Source organism: Bicyclus anynana, chromosome 22 (genome assembly GCF_947172395.1).
Source record: "Bicyclus anynana chromosome 22, ilBicAnyn1.1, whole genome shotgun sequence".
Taxonomy (NCBI): domain Eukaryota; kingdom Metazoa; phylum Arthropoda; class Insecta; order Lepidoptera; family Nymphalidae; genus Bicyclus; species Bicyclus anynana.
In genome coordinates, this window is record NC_069104.1 from 4,544,992 (window position 1) to 4,565,493 (window position 20,502).

Below are 20,502 nucleotides of genomic sequence, written 5' to 3' on the forward strand. Positions count from 1 at the left end.
AACAAACAAAATTAAACTTATCTATTTATTTGGAGCCTTACAATCGAAACAGTATTTACAAAATACCTTAAAATAAAAAAAAATATCCTTGTTAAAACTTATTGATCCAATGAAAGTATTAAGAATTGCACATAATAATATAGGCAATAAACATATTTTACCCATTTCATATTTCCTTAGAAAAGTACATAAAAGTTCTCTTTCCACCACTTATTTCTATTACGTGCAATTTAAATTAAATCTTACGTCAAAAATGTGACATTCAAAATATTTTAATTTTACAATTCACTAGCCCACAAAGACAATAATTTAAATCTAAATAGTGATTCGCATCAAGTAAAGAGAAGTCGAATACCAAGAACCAGAAAGCGTTTCAGGCTTTCGTTCAACCAATCACAAAATATTTAACAATTACATTTCATCGTAAACTTTACGTTTCAATTTGTAAACTAAGCATACTTTAACCAATTTGATTAGCAAATTGGTTTATTTCAAGTAGGTTTAGTAGTAGTAATAATATCTTTGTATTTAAAGAGTCCCTAAAACGGGTGTCAAGTCAGTACCTTTATTCTGTAAAGATGTTTTTATACCTCAACTGTGTGAGACTAGTATTCGTCTCTAAAACTCTCTGTCTAACATCGTGTTTACAGATAGAGATGAGAAAGAGGAGCCAGAGTGGCGCCGTAACGCGTTACGTTACGAAACGATTTACTCGTTCCATTCCATGACATACGATTCCATTTCACTTACATATTACCTAATATGTATGGAGTAATTTGATTGAATTTATTGAAGTTTTTGGTTCAATTAATAAGTCAACATTTTCAAGAGGCAAATTTCAAGGTTATACAATTTTCTCAAACGTGAGTCAGTATATTTCTAGACTTTAAAGTAAAATTTTCCCTTGTTGGTTCATTTGTGCCTAACACGGTACGGAGATTTTCCCGTGTGGGTAACAACAAACTCAGACTAATTACATAAGGACTAGTATCGCACCCAAATTCACGAACAAAATTGTCTGTCATTTCGTGAGAATAATGAGCTTAGATTAAGTAGCTATATACTAAACTTTAAATTCAACTACACAAAAAGGATGACTAAGTTTTACGGACCTCTTTTACGATTACAGCTATGAAACATTGTTTCTACAGTTTTTATCATCGCATTAGATCGTTGATCATATACTTTGACAGAAAAGTAACGTCTAGCGAGGCAAGTCCTTATCTAATTAGTCTGAGGCTACAAGTATTTTTGAAAATGTACAATTTTATTGCTATGGTGTCATTTATGTCAGTTATAGTGAGTGACATTGTTGAGTTACATATTGTGTGCGTAGAAAGATACTTTAGATCGCATTTGAGAAATATTTGTTGTATAATTTAGTATTTTAAATCGAAAAAAGATAGGTCACGAGATCATACGTGCTATGTCATTATAACTAACATATCTATATATTATATAAAAGATAACTGACTGGCTGTTATAACAACATTCCCCGCCAAAACTATTGGAAGTTTGATAACAAGTAGTATTTAGTGATAGAAAATCACATTATTTTTGAAAATTTCAATGGCGGGGAAATGAAAAATTGAACTTTTTTTTACGAAAATCTATTCTTTGAAGTTAGAAGAGTCAGTGTTTCTTTCGCGTGCCAAGTCGCGGGCATCTTATAGTTAATATATTAAATGTACTGTCACGTTACTACAAATTCGTTTTTATCCCCCGAATATAGAGATAAAATTTTATCACTGTTTGTTACACTAATATTTCTCCTATGGATTTTTAATTTTATATATATTGCTTGGCAAGAAAAATATTAAACAGTTAGATGAATGCAAAAAAAGATAATTTTAATGATTAAAAATTTCAGAAAATCATCAATTATTGTACAGCCCATAATTTGGCAAATTTGTTACAATGTACGATTTTTCTTAAATTTTTAATTTTACATTACCAAGTATCACATTATAAAAACTTTTCTATCAGTTATACCAAATTTCATTAAATTACACTTGTATGGAGCTATACTATACAATCAAGGGAGGAATGAAAGCCAAAAAAAAACTGACCAAAATATTAGAAAGGAGAAATATTATTATTGTTAAATTTCCTTTTTTTATAATATGTAGTCAAAAAAAGAAGGTAGTTCAAATATTATTTTAAAAAATAAACTTTTATATATCCAATATTAGAAAATTTTTCTCCTAACAAGTCCATATTCGGGGGAGAAATTGTGTATAACAACGTGAATGAGTACTTTTAGTCTTATCAATATATTAGTCTCCACTGCGAGGCGAGCGGTCGGTGCTCCCCCCGCGGTCCTGGTTGTCCCCGTTGTGTCGCGGGGAGCCCGAGCGGGACCTGTCCCGGGACACGGACCGGTCGCGGGACATCGAGCGGTCCCGCGAACGAGAGCGGGACTTGGTCCCGCCGCGGCGTTCCTCTTCACGTTTGGGCGAGCCGGCGTCTTTGCTGCGCGATCGGGACCTTTCCCTGTAAGTGACATACAGATATATTAATTCACGTAGCTTCGCTCATATTTATTTATTTATTTATTTATTTTATAGGGTACCAACAGGTTATGACAATTAAAATTGAGTTTTACAAAACATAGATTAGTCAAGTTGTTGTGTTATAGACCCTTAGGACTTATAGGGTACCTCAACATGCGTAATTTAGTACTCAAATAGATACATTAATTGAATTAAAAGAGTAATAAATAGGTTATTTAATTAGGGAAAAAACTGATTTAGATTTGCGTTAATTTATATATTATTGGATAAAACATTGTTTAGAAAGGGGAATTGCCCAAAGATGTTAAATACTGTTAGATGTGTTACTAGGTCATGAAAAATGAGGCGCTCAAAAGAGGAAATTTCCACATATCAATGTTAATTGTGGTCAACAACGAACGTTATTTAAACAAATAATATCTAAATATCGTCTACAATGTCGAGTTCTGTGTTCAGGAAGTGTAAAAACTATATATACATAAATAAATAATTGAATCAAAGACAAAATTGTGCATGTGTGCGCTCAGTGTTGTAGCCTATTATTCAGATCACTTTTTTCGGTTATTTTGTAGGGACGTAACCAATCTATAGTATAAAATTATCATTGGGAATGCCCATCTCCGGCTCTGGTCAAACCTAAACACCGGCAATTAACATTTTAATAAAAAAAAATTGATAATTCTACTTTAATTATGAAATCAACATGATGAATGGACAAGCATAGATCGTTGACCATACAGTTAGAGTTTTGCGACATATTTTTAATACTATTCATTGGTTTGTTTGTACATTTTCTTGTTTTTTAAGCTTGTTGATAACAGAAAAAATAATACAGCTTCAAATGTTACTTTGGTACCGCTTCGGTACACCGGCTAACTTTTTAAGCATAAAGTGATAAAAAAATGTTTTTCTTTTCAAGAAACATACTTTTATTAAACCAATTATTTAGCCAGAGCCTTATTTAGACATCATTATCATCTCCATATACTTTTATATATATCGACCAATGGGTATAAACATATTAATGGAAACTAATTGTTTTCCTTTATCTACAATAGATACGATTTTGCAAGATGTACTTTAATGTTTAAATTTAATGAAAATATCGTTCTGATGTGCAGTCAATCTATAATACATAAAAATAAATATTTTGACGAAAACTAGAAAACATTCTTAGAACCCGATCACAAGACCTTCCACCGGGTCCAATTACATCCATAAACCATGCAGAGAACCACTCAAACACACAAAATATATACCCTCATCTTATATTTAATTTGATTATGAAATAAATGATAAGAAATATTCACTTTGACATAATGCCCATAGGTTGGCTAGTTAAATTGAGGCCGGACAGTATTAAATGTTTTTTTCTAAAATCTCCATCCACTCATTGGTTAATTAAAGAAAATCGTACACTAGTTAATAGAATATACCCAAAAGAATGATGATAGTAAAGTTTGCCTATATTCACACTGCAACTGTGGGGTTTCCAGATATAGAAGAAGAAGAAGAAGAAATATACTTTATTGTACATTAAAAACAAAAATAAACAATAACTTATAATAACACTTAGAAACTAATGTACAAATGGCGGTCTTATCGCTAAAGAGCGATCTCTTCCAGACAACCACTGTGGAAGAGAAAAAAAAACGTAAGCACCGATTCGGGTATACGCACACAAAAAATAAGAAAAGTTAAGTAATTTAAATACATAAATATTAAGCAATAATACATAATAATAATACATAGACTATACTTAACTACATCATACATATATACAAAGAAATACATATATACATACATACATATATACATACATACATACATACATACATACATACATACATACATACACACATACATACATACATACATACATGAAAACCTGCAAAACATAAAAACAAGACGGCATCTAAGGGAAGACAAAAGAAAAATAAATAAACAAAATAATTCAAAAATAATAATAAATAAACATAATACACATACAAGCGTAATTTGGATTAATAAGTTAAATTAAAAGATCAGGGAGGAAAAAAGTGCATGTTTACCAGCCGTTTGAAAGAGGTTAGAGATTGGGCACGCCGAATGTCTAAGGGCAATGAATTCCAGAGCCGAGCAGCTTTAACAGAAAAGGATTTAGAATAGAAGGAAGTATTATGGGAAGGAATTTTTAAGATTAGGTTGTCTTCAGAGCGAAGGGAGCGACAGTGAGTATCACTTAGAAAGCTAAAACGCTCTTTTAAATAAATCGGAGTCGTAGGATTAAACAGGACATTATACAAAAAAGACAGAATGTGAGTATTCCTGCGAAGGCGGATCGAGGGCCACTTGAGTTTTTCGCGAAATTCGGAAACATGGTCATATTTGCGAAGTCCAAATATGAATCTTATACAAACATTCTGAATGCGCTCAAGTTTATCCAGTAATTCTTCACTCAAATTTAGATAACAAGTGTCCGCGTAATCGAGAATTGGTAACAGGAGAGATTGTGCAAGCGCAATTTTAGTAGATAAAGGAAGGAAGTTTCGTAACCTACGAAGTGACCCCACGGATGCAAACACCTTCCCACTTACTCTGCTTACCTGAGGGGCCCAAGTGAAATACTTGTCAAAAGTAACTCCGAGATTTTTAACCGTGTCACTAAATGGCACACGCGTTCCATCAAAGATTACGTATGGAATATTATCCCAGTCAATACGTGCAACCAAACTGTGACTGCCTATAATAATAACTTGGGTTTTAGACGGATTGACTTTAAGGCCATAAGCCTTACTCCATTGCACTATACAATCTAAATCTTTATTTATGGCATCTATTGCATTGGGTAAATCAGCCAGTTTGGACTGAGCATATATTTGGAGATCATCTGCATACAGGTGATAGAGCGAGGTAAGTTGAAGAGTAATAGAACTTATAAAAAGAGAAAAAAGAAGAGGAGACAACACGCCACCTTGCGGTACGCCGGCAGAAATTGTGCACCAATCAGACACAGAGTCATTGACTCGCACACGCTGCCGACGTCCGAACAAGTAACTATGAAACCAGTCAATCACATTAGGAGATATGTTGAGAGAAGCTAGTTTGGCTAGTAGAAGTTCGAAATCGACATTATTAAATGCATTGCTGAAATCTAGTAAGGCCAACACTGTGACACACTGATTGTCCATATTAAAACGAATATCTTCGGTAATTTTTACTAATGCAGTAGTCGTACTATGACCAGTGCGGAAACCAGATTGAAAAGGATTTAAAAGATTCTGTCGGGTTAGGAAAAGGCAGATATAAACAGTTAAGTAATGTTAATTATATACCCTCATCAGTTCTTTAGACGTGTAATGTTTCAAATGAAAGCTCATTTTATGTATAATTTAACTGTATTAGGTTGCCTTTGATGAAGTTCATGTTTTCCTAGATTTTGAAAAATGAGTATTTGAAATGTGTCACTGTGAACATTATCATTTATTTCATAGCACTAATTAATGAATAACAGATGAGTGAATGTATTTCTAATGCCGGATCTTAGGTGTTATTTACACGAGCAGCAACAACTACTGACCACTGCAGTCGACGGCAATCGACTGCAGTCGCAGACGTCACGACGGCAGTCGCCGACTGCAGTTGACTGCCGTGAGTAGCACTTGTCAGCTGCCGTTGGCAACGTGCTGTTCGTGTAAATGAAACCATTATGAAAATTATGATTCATAGATATTGAAATTCATGACAGGTTTATAGAAACAGCATGAGGCAAAGAAAAAAAGAGGCGCCTACCAATAGCAACACAAACAGAGCATCTCTAAATATTCTAAAACTACCCACTATCTCACCTGGCAGTTTTGTCTGCGGTCACTCTTCAAATGATGCAGAGAAAATACGTTAAGAGTTAATAAATGTACTGCCTGTGCGTTCAATTAGTTACAACATTTATTTAAAAAAATACAATGCCAATTATTGAATATTATAAATTGTTTTTGTTTTTATATAAAATCTGCCAAAAGTGTTTTAAATGACATATGTGAGGTTATGTTTTTGATTGAAAAATAATAAAAATTACAGAATCAAATGACAGTTTTGTTGACTTGGCTTTGGTACTTGGTTTTATTAATTATCTTTTTAATTAAAATTTAAATTAAAATTTCTTTGTTTGTATTCTGTTAAAAAGTGAATGCACAATTAGCAACCAAAAACCGTCTCCACTCAATGAACACCAAACACAACTTCTTGGCACTCAATTCAAGTAGTCACATTTGCAAATTCAACCTTAAACTCGATACTTAAGGTTGAATTTGCTCTGAATTTGGGATTTTATTGACTATTGGACTATATTCAAAGGCCTTTAGCTATAATTTTCTTTACCAATAATTCTTAAACTATCAAAGCAAAATTGGCCAGATTTTCAGTGAAATTTTCTACATGATTGTGTGTCCTTTTATTATAAGAGGGCAATGATTATGGCTTTTTTAACTACTGCACCGATATAAAAAAAATCTAATGACAGATAACTTATTAAAACAGTTGTAAATTTCACATGTTTACTGATATGTACTATGTACATTTTTTGTTTCACGAAGTATGAATTCATGTCATTTATGTGATCTTTATTAAGTATTTGTGTACTTTGTACTTGTGTACCTGTACCATTATGAAAAACTGATATGTACTGACATATACTGTATCGATGTTCTATTTTATGAGGACTGCTTCGCTTTGGTTGTAGTATAAGACAAGCACGTTTGTGTGCGTAAACTAAAGTAACATTAGCAAGTAATAAAAAAAAATCAGCACAGCAGATACGTTTTGTTAAATTATGTAGTTATACAGGAAGCGTACGACTTCGAAACCTCGATCGTATATGATAATTTAATATTCCTGCATTTGTTGACAATAAAAAAAAATCAATAAAAAATTTGTTGTTTTATTAAATCCATATCCTCTATCATGACATCAACTTGCAAACTTCCACAATTATTTTGAAAATCGTATTTTTATTTTTCCTCATCTTCTATAACATAAACTTATTTGAATGTATGTATTTTATTTTATATATACAACTTGCATTCTCGTTTTTGCATATTCCTAAACCCAAGATTGCCTGGAGGAAATCGCTACGTAGCGATAAGGCCGCCTTTTGTATCCTACTTTTGTGCTATACTTTTTTCTGTGTTATTAGTTTTTTCTTATGTTGTGGTGTATAAATATAAATAAAATAAATAAACTTGCCCCTCACCCTGTGCCACAGGCTGGCAACATCCGTGCAGTGTACACTACTACAACCAAAGCCGCACAATCATCATAAAATACAACATCTACATAAATGATCTTGAAATATAACCTCACACAATCAACACAGCTGTCAGACACAATTGAAAGCACACCAAGCGTCAACTTACTTGGAGTCGTGTTTCGGCGAGCGCGACTTGGAGCGCGACTCGGAGCGGCGGCCGTTCCTGTCGGGCGACTTGCGCGGCGGCGAGCGGCCGCGCGACTGTCGCGACGCACTGCGACGGTCGGACTTACGGGACGCGGAGCGGCGGTCCGGCTTACGCGCCGGGGAGCCGCGCTCCGACTTACGCGACGGCGACCGCGACCCGCTGCGCTCCCTATGTGGTCGCGAGCGACACGGACGGGAACGGGTTTAGTTTTAGCTACCATTACATACGAGTGTCTACACATCGAACTTTGGCTGCTTTGCTTTATCATCATTTCACTTTTAACACACTAATTTTTTATATAAATCCTTACTTAATATTAAAAATGTGAATGTGTGTGGACTGTCTGTCTGTTTGTATGTCCGACTTTCACAGCATAACGGAGCGACAAATAAATGTGATTTTTCAAGTGGAGATACTTGAAAGGATGTAGATGTGACTCCCCACCCGCTTTAGGTAGGTGGGGGGGGGGAGAGTTTGTATGGAGCATTCTGTAATTTTAGGGGGGTAGGGTAGGGTAGGGATACAGAGGCATATTAGTCGGTACATAATTGAAGAATTGGACATATTTAAAAAAAAATGGCAAATATTCTTTTTAAAAAAAAAGAAGATTGTAAAGTCTTTTGCAGTACCGAAGAGGAAATTAAGGAATTCACTATGTTTTAGACTAAAGTCTTGACCAATCAGTAAATCCTTCACAAATTCGTGAATTTGCGAGAGTGAAATGATAATAAATCATACATTACATACAGTTAATATGAAAAGAAAAGTAACAAATGCTTACACATAGCCATACATTGTAACATCTAGCTACATGTGACTAAATACAAAATATTATGTTCGCTAAATACTTACGATTTTAAGTTTTGCTCAGCGCAAGTTACAACACACCTAGCCAAATGGAACACTATGTTAATTTTATACAAAATTCATGCATTTAGGGTGTAATTTGATCAGCGGGTACTCTAGAGTTCTTTTTTTTTTTTTTTCAAGAATTAATACATGCAAGCGGCAGATTTAGATGATATTTTTGACCCAAGAGTGACTTAGAATTCCATATAATAAGTTCATTTGTAATAAATTTAATTAAATAGGCAAAGTTACAATATGTAAATTAATTGAGATTTTTTTTGTACATGTAATATTATAACAGTATGTATAGATTTTATCAGTTCTGTGAGTTTCATACAGAACTGAAATATATATAAATAATATTAAAAGCATTTATTCAGAATTTCACTGATTGTCCTGACAAAAGCCAAGCCAAGCTTTTCTACAATTCTCGATCCCTTGCAGATGAAACATATACAATATATTAATATATAATATACTAATGGATTTTCATGTTATCTCCATAGATTAAGGGATTCAACCAGACAAAAGAGTTTAATATTTATGAGATCATCAAAACAGATGGACAAATCACACTTGCCTGTTATTATGTAGTGCTACATATGTATATTTAAATTGTTTGCTATATGACGGAGAACTCGCAGAGAACTCAGAATGCCTGAACCTAATGTGAAGGCTCTAAGCTGACGTTGAAGCAAATAGTTTGTTTAATTTTCCTTTTGAGAAATTTGATTCTTTAACAAAGGAGATATAATGACTTCAAATTCTCAAAAAAATTGAGTTTAAATTCGACACTCAATGGGTGAAGGATCCCCTGGAGGCGCCCCCCACAACGTCTATGAATTTCACTGTTAGAGGTCTCCTAATACTTATTATTATTAATCCATTAGTAGCAGATTATTTGACAATTTTAATCAATTTAAAAAACATGGTTTCCAAGTCACTAGTAGGTGCTAAACAACAAAATAATGTTCGTAACTCACTTTGATCGGGACCGAGAGCGGGACTTTGCTGCGGGACTCTTGCTCTTCGGGCGGGACTTCGAACGGGACCGGCTGTAATTAGAAAAACGGGAATATGTTAATTATGTCTTTTAAATAATCTGATTTTCTCCTAGATTTTAGTTTCCTTCAGATAGATTTTTATCATTCACAGGTTTCAGCCCCGAAAGATGGTAAAATGTATAGTATCATCATTGAATAAAGAAATAATTAACAACACTAACAAAGGCCAACTTTATTACTGATCAAAATCAGTGCCCAAATTTAACTTTGGGCACTAGTGTTGAAATTAGCCCAATTTTTGAACATTACGAGTCTGCAGTGTTTAACAGTTTACTTTGGCACAATAGGGCATAGGTACTTCCTTTCCAATTTGAGAAGTAGTAACATCATCAACCTCTCAAGAACGACCAGACAACTGAGAATTTCTTGGAATAAAGAAAACCTAGTTGGCGAGTCATGTCCGAGTATGTGGCGAGTAATGTCCGAGTATGTGGCGAGTAATGTCCGAGTAGGTGGCGAGTAATGTCCGAGTAGGTGGCGAGTTATGTTACGCACCTGGAGCGATCTCGCACATATAACCGTGAGCTCGTGCAGCAGTCTTTGTAGCTGGAGAGCGCCGAATTTGCCTACTTATGTAAAAAAAAATTGTCGTATAAAGTACCTGGAGCGACGACGCTCACGAGAGCGTGAGCGGGAACGACTAGACGACGAGCGGGTGCGGCGACGCGACGAGCGGCGATCCTCCACAAGCCGGATGCGGCGTCCGTTCAGCTCAGTGCCGTCCAACTTCTCTATAGCGGCGCGCATGTCCGAGTGGGTGGCGAACTCCACCACGCTGAAATAACACATTCATTACATTTGATACAAGAATTATATTTAATATTTAAATGCCTATTTTATATTTCATTCAGTTAGATATTTATCATTCACAGGTTTCAGCCCCGAAAGATGGTAAAATGTATAGTATCATCATTGAATAAAAAAAATCTTTCAATAAACTAGCTTGGAAATACTTTGCAGCTCAAATTTTGTTCAACATCACAAAATCTAATTAATATATTTTTACACTAAGCTACTATTTTCCATGATCGTCATCATCATCATCAGTTGATGACGTCCACAGCTGGACATAGCTAATGCACGGGCTTCTAAACATTATGGCCAGCGCTAGTGACTTTTGTTCATCTATGGATATCCTCATATCTGATTCTATGGGGTAATAGATTTATAATTTTAGTACCTAAATAAATGTAATAACTCCTTACCCCTCATTTCGGTGTTGCTTATGAGCATCGGCGTAAGTCACTTCACCAGCCTGTCGCATATAATCCTTCAAGTCCTGTAAACCAACGTAATCACATTAACTGGGCGCAACTTATCAACCAAACTAAATGCCATTGCTAAAATTATCATCAGATTAATTCTTATCATCAAAACTTTCAGCCCCGAAAGATGGTAAAAAAATGCGATATCATCATTTTTATATTGGAAATGAAAATTTTAGCAAAGGTTCGTGAAATGATGGACCTAACAGTTTTATGATGTCTGTGCTTCCGTGATCAAGACCTAATAATATATTATGTACTTTAAAAAATATACAACATGAATAATTGTGCTTATAAAGATATTTCAAAAACGGTTACACCATTGGTCATCATTTCTTACACCAGAAAATTGTGTACAATGTTGAAAGCACCGGTCTTGACATGCCATGATGCAGTGTTCTGGTCTTCAATATTTTGAAAATGATTCTTCCAAAAGCATCTCTTTTTCCACTGACCAGTGAGAATGACAAGTGACCCTCCAAGATTTTCCGCCTGCTATTCTGATAAACTATGCCCAATTCTTTCAAGATCCATTTTTTTCCAATTTGCAGTGTACCAAATGTCCAGAAAGCGTAATAGGTTTTATTTCTTACAATCAATAACATTGTCCTCAGTTTCTCTTTAATTTTCTTCTTCTTATCAACACAGCAGTTCCCCAATGCTCTCTCCTCCTCCTCAATTCCTTAATCTCTTTGTCCACAAATTTCGTTACTTCTGGGTTAATAATCAAAATTGTCCACATTCAGAATCTCTCTTCAATACAGAATCCTCCAATCATTTTTCCATCAAAACCCAAGTAATTCCAAAATTCTATTATACCATTGTGTGTCATCTATCTGTCATAGAATTTATCAGTCCTCATAACTGCTGAAAGTTGGCTTCTGAATTATTTTATTGGATGGTCTATATATTCAAGTCCAACGTCCTTTCCTCTTAAGATAATCAAGTTCAATGTCCTTCCTCTTAAGATAATCAATCCCTGGATAGTTTTGTATGTGTTGTTCCAATTTATTTTCCTCATTATACATGGTAACTCCTTCAATGCGTCTCCGAGATTTGAAGTCGTCCCGCTTGTTTGAAGAGTCCAATTTGGGTAAGCTATGACGACCATACAAGTATAACCGACCACGAAACTCTGTACAAGCACAAAAAATAATTACAGTGTAAACTCCATGTAACGTCACTCGATTTAACGGCGAAGTCGCTTAAGCGTCGGCATCACATGGCTTTGATCGGTTTACCTTGCCTTCCAAACAATGATACACTCTGTATAGCGTTACACCCACTCATTATCGACAACAAATAAGTAACAAAAAGTGACCTTTGAGGCGCCAAAATTGACTATCGGCATCATCCGAAAGAAAAGTTCTAAGAAATTCGTTCTTTTGTTTACAGAGATTGCACGTGTTGACTAGTTAACCATGACTAATAAGTAGAAGTCTTGAACTTAATATATTACTACTAGTGCAACAAAAGACGTCAGACAAAAATAACAGAATATACACAATAGCGTTCAAATAAAATTATTTTTTGTACATTATGAGCTTGAAATAAACTTTTTCTTTTCATATTTCAGTTTTTTCTCCTTTCTATTTAACGACAACTATCTATAACGCCATATATGCACAGTCCTTTTAATGTCGGTATATAGAGTTTACACTGTATATAAAAAAAAAAAAAACAATGCATCCACAATATCATTTGTTGATCTAAATTAGAATAAAGCTTTTAATATAAAAGAAACGTGTATATAAAATGGGATTGCACATAGCGAGATCGGCTCCTGCAGTGCCCCCTGACTTTACCTTGGCGGGGCCCGGCGGGCGCGGGGCCGACTGCGGGGCGCTTTGGGGGCACAGGGCGACATCGAGCATGAGTCCGTCCGCCGCCGCAACGGAACTCTCCTAACATCGCCTCAGACCACATCTCACAGGGCTACATCGGGCAAGGGCTCAGGGCACGAAACGCCACCTTCTGTCGTTATTTAACAAACCATCTATAATCTTGTAATGTATAACAAGGTGTTAAAATTTAATTTCACTGAAATTAATGTATGTATAATGACTGGCAAACTAATTTTTACAATTACACATTTGAAAGCTACTTTTATTGATTATAAAAAGTGTTTTGTTATATTGTTTATTTATTGATTTTTATTACGTGGACGTGGGATCCTGTCATTCGGACGGGTTACGGCTCCTCCATAAGATGACCGGGATATCGCATCTCCATTGTGGACTTGTCACTTGTCTCCCTCGGAAGCGTCATCTGATTCTTAGCCATCCTCGCGATCGCGTCTATGGTCTTCAACATTATGGACATTCATTGTGCGAGTGTCCTCTTTTCCGACAATTGTTGCATCATTCCGTGTGCCGCATCCAAGTATTGTTTGTCTTCGGTTTAGTTCACGGTAGCGTGCAGTACGTCAACGAGATTGCCCACTAGCTTGCGGTGCGGGCCCGACCCTCGAGAGCGTGTGGCAGCCCAGAGTGAGTGATGGATGATGACGTGGCCAGTCCGCCAGTGCTCTTACCTGCCAGCTAATGCGGCTAGACAGATTTTCGACGACTAGCCGATACTCCGTACGCGTCGGCGGTCCGTATCTGTAATTGTAGTCACTGTCAAAAAAAAATCCGCGTTAGATGTTAAGACAGGGTGAAAAATGGTTATTAATTCACTTTACTACTTACATTTTTCGGAAATTCAACATTAATACCATTTTCAAACGCTTAACTCTTTTGTATATCAAGATATTGGAAACTGAAAAATCTAATTAAATTGATACACATACTTTGCAATATCTTGATGATAATGAACCATTCATTAATATCAGCACCAGTTTACAAAAAGCTTCAATAAAATATATTTTTTAAAATAGGTCAAAAACTCAAAGTATATATCGTTATAGGTAAATAAGGGATATAAATAAGTAATAGATTATATGATTCAAATAGAAGCCTTTTGTACACTGAACTTGCTTACGCTACTCTCTTGCTCCTAGTGAAAGCAAAGAAAAATAGCATTTAGGAAAATAAAGTTGCTTCCAGTGGGAGCAATAGAGGGATTACTGAATAAGTTGCGAGAAATGATTATGTGTTTAGGTACAACATTTTCTCGACAGATTTTAAGTACATATTTAACTACTATTACATACTTGAGAATTGGTAACAATTTTGATAAAATTTGCCATTTCCTAATAATTTCTTTCAAGAATTTGCAAGTTATTTTCCAAATCCGTTACGATTTCTCTAATTTTGCTAAAATACCTAAATAAAAGTCGAATAAATATTATATTGCTAATAAGGAAACATTCCAAATAAGCCCAACAAGATCTAAGATACCTCTAAGAGTATGTTTTTTTTTTCATTTTAAGAATACATAAACTTTTCATAAGGTATCAAAGTTTAGTATTACATTTCTAGGACTAAAATTATTTTTAACAGAGAATAATATGAATAAATTATGATAATTGTATGATTTTCTCAGAGTATCAAAAATTTAGAGTGTTGTGACAATGACACATCTGCTACTGTCAATGTAAGGCTTTTGTACTTTAAGTAGAAATGTCAGTGTCGGTGTAAGGTAAGGTCGGTGTGGGATAGTGTCGGTGTGGGGTAGTGTCGGTGTGGGGTAGTGTCGGTGTGGGGTAGTGTCGGTGTGGGGTAGTGTCGGTGTGGGGTAGTGTCGGTGTGGGGTAGTGTCGGTGTGAGATATTGTTGATGTGTGGTAGTGTCGGTGTGGGGTAGTGTCGGTGTGGGGAAGTGTCGGTGTGAGGTAGTGTCGGTGTGGGGTAGTGTCGGTGTGGGGTAGTGTCGGTGTGGGGTAGTGTCGGTGTGGGGTAGTGTCGGTGTGGGGTAGTGTCGGTGTGGGGTAGTGTCGGTGTGGGGTAGTGTCGGTGTGGGGTAGTGTCGGTGTGGGGTAGTGTGAATACAAACGCTGGCGGGCGGGCGCGCGGGCGGAGCGGCGGCGGCGGCTCGCGGGCGCGCCAGCGGTCGGAGCCCCGCGGCATGCCGCGCGCGCGCTCCACCGACACCCTACAACACAACCACTCACTCGTATCGCGACCGGCCGCGGTCGCGTTCGTAGTGGCGGTCGCGCCGGTAGCGGTCCGCGCTGCGGTCGATGCCTCGCGCCGGCTCCACCACGACCCTGTAGCACACCGTCCGTTAGCCCTGCCACCCTTCTCGACACACTCACACCAAGCCACCAAACTCCACCACACCCAAGTTGGTATAATTATAATTTATATGAAAGATACATAAATGTACAAGCTGGAACAATCACTCCTAATGATAGTTAATAAAAAAACCATATATCTAATTATCCTATTTCCTTTAAAGTTAGCCCATAACTCGGGATCAATCCCTAGACCTCTTGAAACTGATTTCGGCCCCTCAACATGGGCTAAAAATAGAAAACTTCTTTAGTAAGCGAATATTTGATTCAGTGAATGATGTAAACAAATAATCGATCGAGAACTACTAAAACAAAAAAAATTAATATCACATATTTGTTGATCAAGAACATTGTATTGTTACTAATAAATTTTGATAACAAAAAGCTCATTTGTTTAATATAACCATACCAACTAAATAATTGTACACAGAAATAATATCTTGTTCCATTTAACCATAATATAACTTTACAATCAATCTTTACATCCATTTCCATTCAAACATTTTATCTGGAAACACCTTTTAAAAAAAAATAATATAAAATTAAAATATCAATCATAGTTCACTTTAACAAAATATCATTCATACAAAATTTTGCAATAAAAAAATATCCTACATCATAAAATTCTTTCAAAATGTGGAGCCGGCTAATAAAGAAAAGTGTTTAGTTATAATTATAGGAAACTAACTACTAAACATTTAATTAAATATAAAACTAATAATTATTTAGTTTATTTATTTCAAAAAGGTGAATTTTCGGCCCCCGTAATATTATCATGTTTGAATAATTTTATCCAATTTGAAATTTAGATCATATTTAGAACAATATTAAATCTAGATAGATAAGATAGAATAATGCCAATTTCAAATAAGTTTATAATATAACAGGGGTCAATTTAAGGCTAGATTAATTTAATGAGAAATTTGATGAAAAATAAATGAAAATTGCTATGACATTAAAAGAAATAACTGTGATTTCCAAAAGTTGATGATTTTTATTCAAAATTCATTTATTTCAATTAGACTTAGTTGAAAACAGTAGTTTAGTAGTAGTTTTGAAACATCAAGTCATATATTTAATGATGATAATTTAAGTCGGTAAATTAAAGTTATGAGTGTTCCAAATACGCCTTGGCCCAAGGAGAGCTCACAACAAACTCAGCCAGTGTTTATTTTTTACGTTTATCACCATTTTGCAATGTTATCTAAAACTAAGTACACAGTGCAATTCAATTCATTTATATATACATTAACACTATAATTAAAAGACTTCAAAAAAAGGAGAAGGTTCTCAATTGGATGTGTTTGTTTATTTATGTTTGTTACCTCATAACTTCATCATTTATTAACCAATTTTGAAAATTCTTTTTTGTTTGAAAGAGATTCCAGATTGGTCCCGTTACATTTCCATGAAAATCGGTTTAGTAGTTTTGTGTCAAAATAAAAATACCTCTTTGAAGTTGGTTCAATTTGTATGTTAAAAAGATAACTCAAAAGCTGTGTAGCTTTTGAATGATTTTAAAAATTCTTGTAATATTTAATTTTTTGAATATTGTATAAGTAATAATAAGTTTGTGTTCCAACATGGTTAGGCTTAATTTAAATATGTATTTTGTAGAATAATAAATAAATAAGACTTTCCTATAAGCTTGTGTTTAATGAGACATGCATTAAATGAAATGATTTGTCAAACCTTTCTCCAAGTAGTTCTTTCCCATTTAATTCATATACGGCATCGTCTGCATCTCTATAGTCTTCAAATTCCTGTAAAGAAATTATCAAGATTCTATAGACACTGGTTACAGCTCTCTCAGGACTGGAGGAGTCTCTTTTTGCTTTATTTTGCCAGAAATTTCAGATTTTGAAAAAAGGAGGATATATTTTCAGGTGCGGCATCCCAAAGAGTATTTGGAACTCACTAGCTTGCTTCCTAAGAGAATACATACTACTATACTAATGGAATAACAATATGTTAATAGAGTGTAAGAAGCAAGAATACAAATACAGCATTTACAGTATTGAATACATTATTAAAGCCAAGAACTAAAGTATGATTATTAATACCAGTCAGTAAAATGGCAAGTGGAATTAATAATCTGTAAGATTAATTGTATGTACGATTATTAATTCCAGACAGTAAAATGACATATCAGTGACAGATAATTTTACAGACTGGAATTAATAATCGTACTATAAGACTAAGTTGCAAACTTCTCCACCCCCTATATGATGTTCTTCCTCCTAAATTCCCACGCCCTTTGAATGTTGAGTGTTTGTTAATGTCTGTGTTTAGTCCCTATTGTAAATTTATATGTAAATATATTGAATGTAATAACCTTAAGTTGTAAATATTATGTCTATTAACAATATTAATTTTGTGTTTTTTCAGAAGTGTGACTAACAACTGAACTAACAAAAGGTTTAAAAAAAAAAAAAAATCCGCTATATACAATGTCAAAATTATGCTGGATAATAATAATTAATACTTGATTCCCAGCTTACACCGATCAACCTCTATAAAAGTGTGTCTTCCTTACCACGTGACATTGGCGAAGTAAATTGTACCCAATTGGTACAGCAGCAAGCCATATAATCAAAAATTGAATGGAATTGACTAAGTTGCCCGATACAATTGCCCAAATGTCATCAGTCACCTTAGCTAGACTGTATTATGAACAGGACCAAAAACCGGACTGCAGAGGAGACTCGATTGGCGAAAAACTTATTTCATTACATTTGAGAGGCATAATGGCATAATTTAAATGACTTTGGTATGTGGATAAACATTGCCTATAAAAGTAACATTTTGTAGTGCATAATAATATTAGGAGTATACTTTTTATTAACATAAAATACTGCAAGAATATGTTTGTCTGGTTGGACATGCTTCAATAAGTGTTGGTTGAAATTGTTATCTTTGTTGGTGTTGAAGGCACTACAACCAAAATGTGCAGAGCATGAACAAAAAATGTGATGAAAACAGGAAAAAGCTATTCCTTTAGAGAGCTTCCATTACATGTGCTGTGTAAACTGTTATGTTTTGCAAAAATAACGTATGATGGAATTGTTCCTTAAAATGTTGCAAAGCAGAAGTCGCAGGCAGCATTTACTAGTTAATTAAAAGCATGAAACTATATAATAAGAAGACTTACAACAAAACCATATCCATTCTTGATGAGTATATCTCTAATTCTACCAAATCCTTTGAAGAATTTCTCAAGATCTCTCTCCCTGACACCAAACGGCAGACCACCAACATAAACTCTAGAACCTACCATTGTATAAGGTTATCTGAAACAAAGATTGAAGGCACTTTATTCACAATATTAATTATTATCTACTTATATTTACTAAAAGTAACACCACCAGTTTCAGATTTCATGTAACAAATGACATATGGTGTATACTGACAGCCCTTCGTGGATATCAAACAGTAGGTAGATGGCTTTCTTAGTTGATTTGATGTCCACCAATTTCAGATTCCATGTAACAAATGTCATCTGGTACCTACTGACAACCCTTTGAGGATATCGTACAGTAGGTAGATGACATTTTGCAGTTGATTTGTTGTTAATAGCCAGCTGGTCATTATCATTAAATGTCATATAGGCCATTATTACACAAATCCCGCCGACCAACATTAGAGCAGTGTGGTGGGCCTAAGCTCCATATCCATTCATTTTTTCATTTCTAGGCTTGGCTCTGTAATGGGTCGTTAAAAACAGACTTATAATAATGATGATACCTGCCACAATATTGAAATTCTCTATAAACTTGATGAAAAGGCATTTTTATTCAAAGATTGGCGCCAATGCAAAAGCAGCCAATACTATCAGTCAATGTCGCGGCCAGCATGTTGATTTATAGTGAATTTGTGAATACAGAATACTAAATTCCTAACCTAACCTAAATTTCGTGCTATTAATATAAACTCAGTTGGCCTAGCGTCAACATGCGGTCTAAATGATACGTACGCAAGTGCTTATCACTTATGTTTGATATTATGTAATTCTCGAAGGCTTGTACACCAATACGCGAATCGCGATATTTTCGTATTGATTAAACATTTGCTTGGCTAGTAACATACGCATATTAATAATTTTACAGACGGAGTTCGCATTACTTATATCTCACAATGTTTGTTTATAAACACAGAAAATTGATTATAATTGTTTATTCACTATAATTTCTTGGTAATTCTACGAAATTGAATACATAATTGGCAAAACTAAGAATGGCGGGCAGCGGTCATCGGCTTAATAGACCACGCGGTAGTAAAAAGTAAACATATGCAAATTTTTAATGTTTGACACTACTTACGAAAATCACGCGTCACTAACAAATATATTGAAATTATATTGTAACATTTAAGTAAGTATACCTTTCGAAATCTGAAAGTTAAAGTATACCAAGCGATTAATCGAAGTCACCAAACAATATGGCGCGGTGAGCCGCTGTGACTGTGAGGTGTGAGCCCAAAATTTACAAGCAAAAACTTACCTGTTACTTAATTATAAGAAATCACTTAACTTTAAATCAAATAAATGTTTTCTAACTATTTTTTACTCATAGATTAAGTATAATGTTCTGTATTTAATTTTATAGACACATCAACACGTAAGCACGTCACTTGCAAGCTGAAATGATACCGGAAGCGGAAATGACGTCGGCGAAAACGAAAAGAGACAATGAAAACACATTTGTATTCAGTGTTACCATTTACCAGACGAAAACGGAAACACAGTGTGTAGTCATAGACGAATAAGGTTTAAAGTTTCATCGCACTTGGGGCTGCCAACTGTCAAACTGACGTTTTGATAGATGGTTCATAGCAATTACTTGTACGGGAAAAAATAGAAATAATTTATAATAATTATAATGACGTTCTGTGCTGTTCCAAAAATCAAATAAGCTCCATATCCTTTCACCTATACGGAGGTAACCCGTTAAATAGACTTTAGTTGATAAATTAAAATAGGCCAATTATTTTATAGTCAAATTGTGTACAAAAAAAAGCTAGGATAAGTAATCCTAGCTTTTTTTTGTAAACAATTTGACTATAAAACTTCTAAGTTATTTAGTAACCAGGAATTAGGTATAAAAATAGGTAAGTAGGTGATAATATAATTTGTGATTGGATGTTAAAATTGTCAATAAAAGAAATTTAAAAACAGTGTTTTGTGTTATATTTTGTCATTAATTCT

The 20,502-nt window shown here is 34.7% G+C and overlaps 1 protein-coding gene across 2 annotated transcripts; it reads right to left on the reverse strand.

The window, feature by feature from the left end:
* Nucleotides 1-11: 11 nt before the first annotated feature.
* On the reverse strand, nucleotides 12-19,962 carry LOC112046842 (serine-arginine protein 55). Of its 2 annotated transcripts, none has more exons than XM_024083658.2 (10): nucleotides 19,799-19,962; nucleotides 18,451-18,589; nucleotides 16,992-17,062; nucleotides 15,177-15,272; nucleotides 13,657-13,741; nucleotides 11,064-11,137; nucleotides 10,460-10,633; nucleotides 9,778-9,849; nucleotides 7,904-8,113; nucleotides 12-2,493 (listed from the first exon to the last, which is right to left on the reverse strand). In XM_024083658.2, exons 2-10 carry the CDS (start codon nucleotides 18,574-18,576, stop codon nucleotides 2,277-2,279), a joined length of 1,125 nt encoding a protein of 374 aa, XP_023939426.2. In that variant the 5' UTR covers nucleotides 18,577-18,589; nucleotides 19,799-19,962; the 3' UTR covers nucleotides 12-2,276. The 2 variants fall into 2 exon arrangements, with proteins under 2 accessions (XP_023939426.2, XP_023939427.2); XM_024083659.2 differs by having other exon boundaries at nucleotides 13,657-13,726; nucleotides 19,799-19,961.
* Nucleotides 19,963-20,502: the final 540 nt, after the last annotated feature.

Excerpts from the sequence above, each read along its gene's own strand:
- LOC112046842 (XM_024083658.2), bottom strand. The coding sequence starts at position 18,576 with ATGGTAGGTTCTAGAGTTTATGTTGGTGGTCTGCCGTTTGGTGTCAGG. Across the intron at positions 11,138-13,656 it reads CTAGCCGCATTAGCTGGCAG|GACTTGAAGGATTATATGCG; the intron begins GTAAGAGCACTG and ends GTTGGTTTACAG. Across the intron at positions 10,634-11,063 it reads AAGCAACACCGAAATGAGGG|CGTGGTGGAGTTCGCCACCC; the intron begins GTAAGGAGTTAT and ends GTGTTATTTCAG.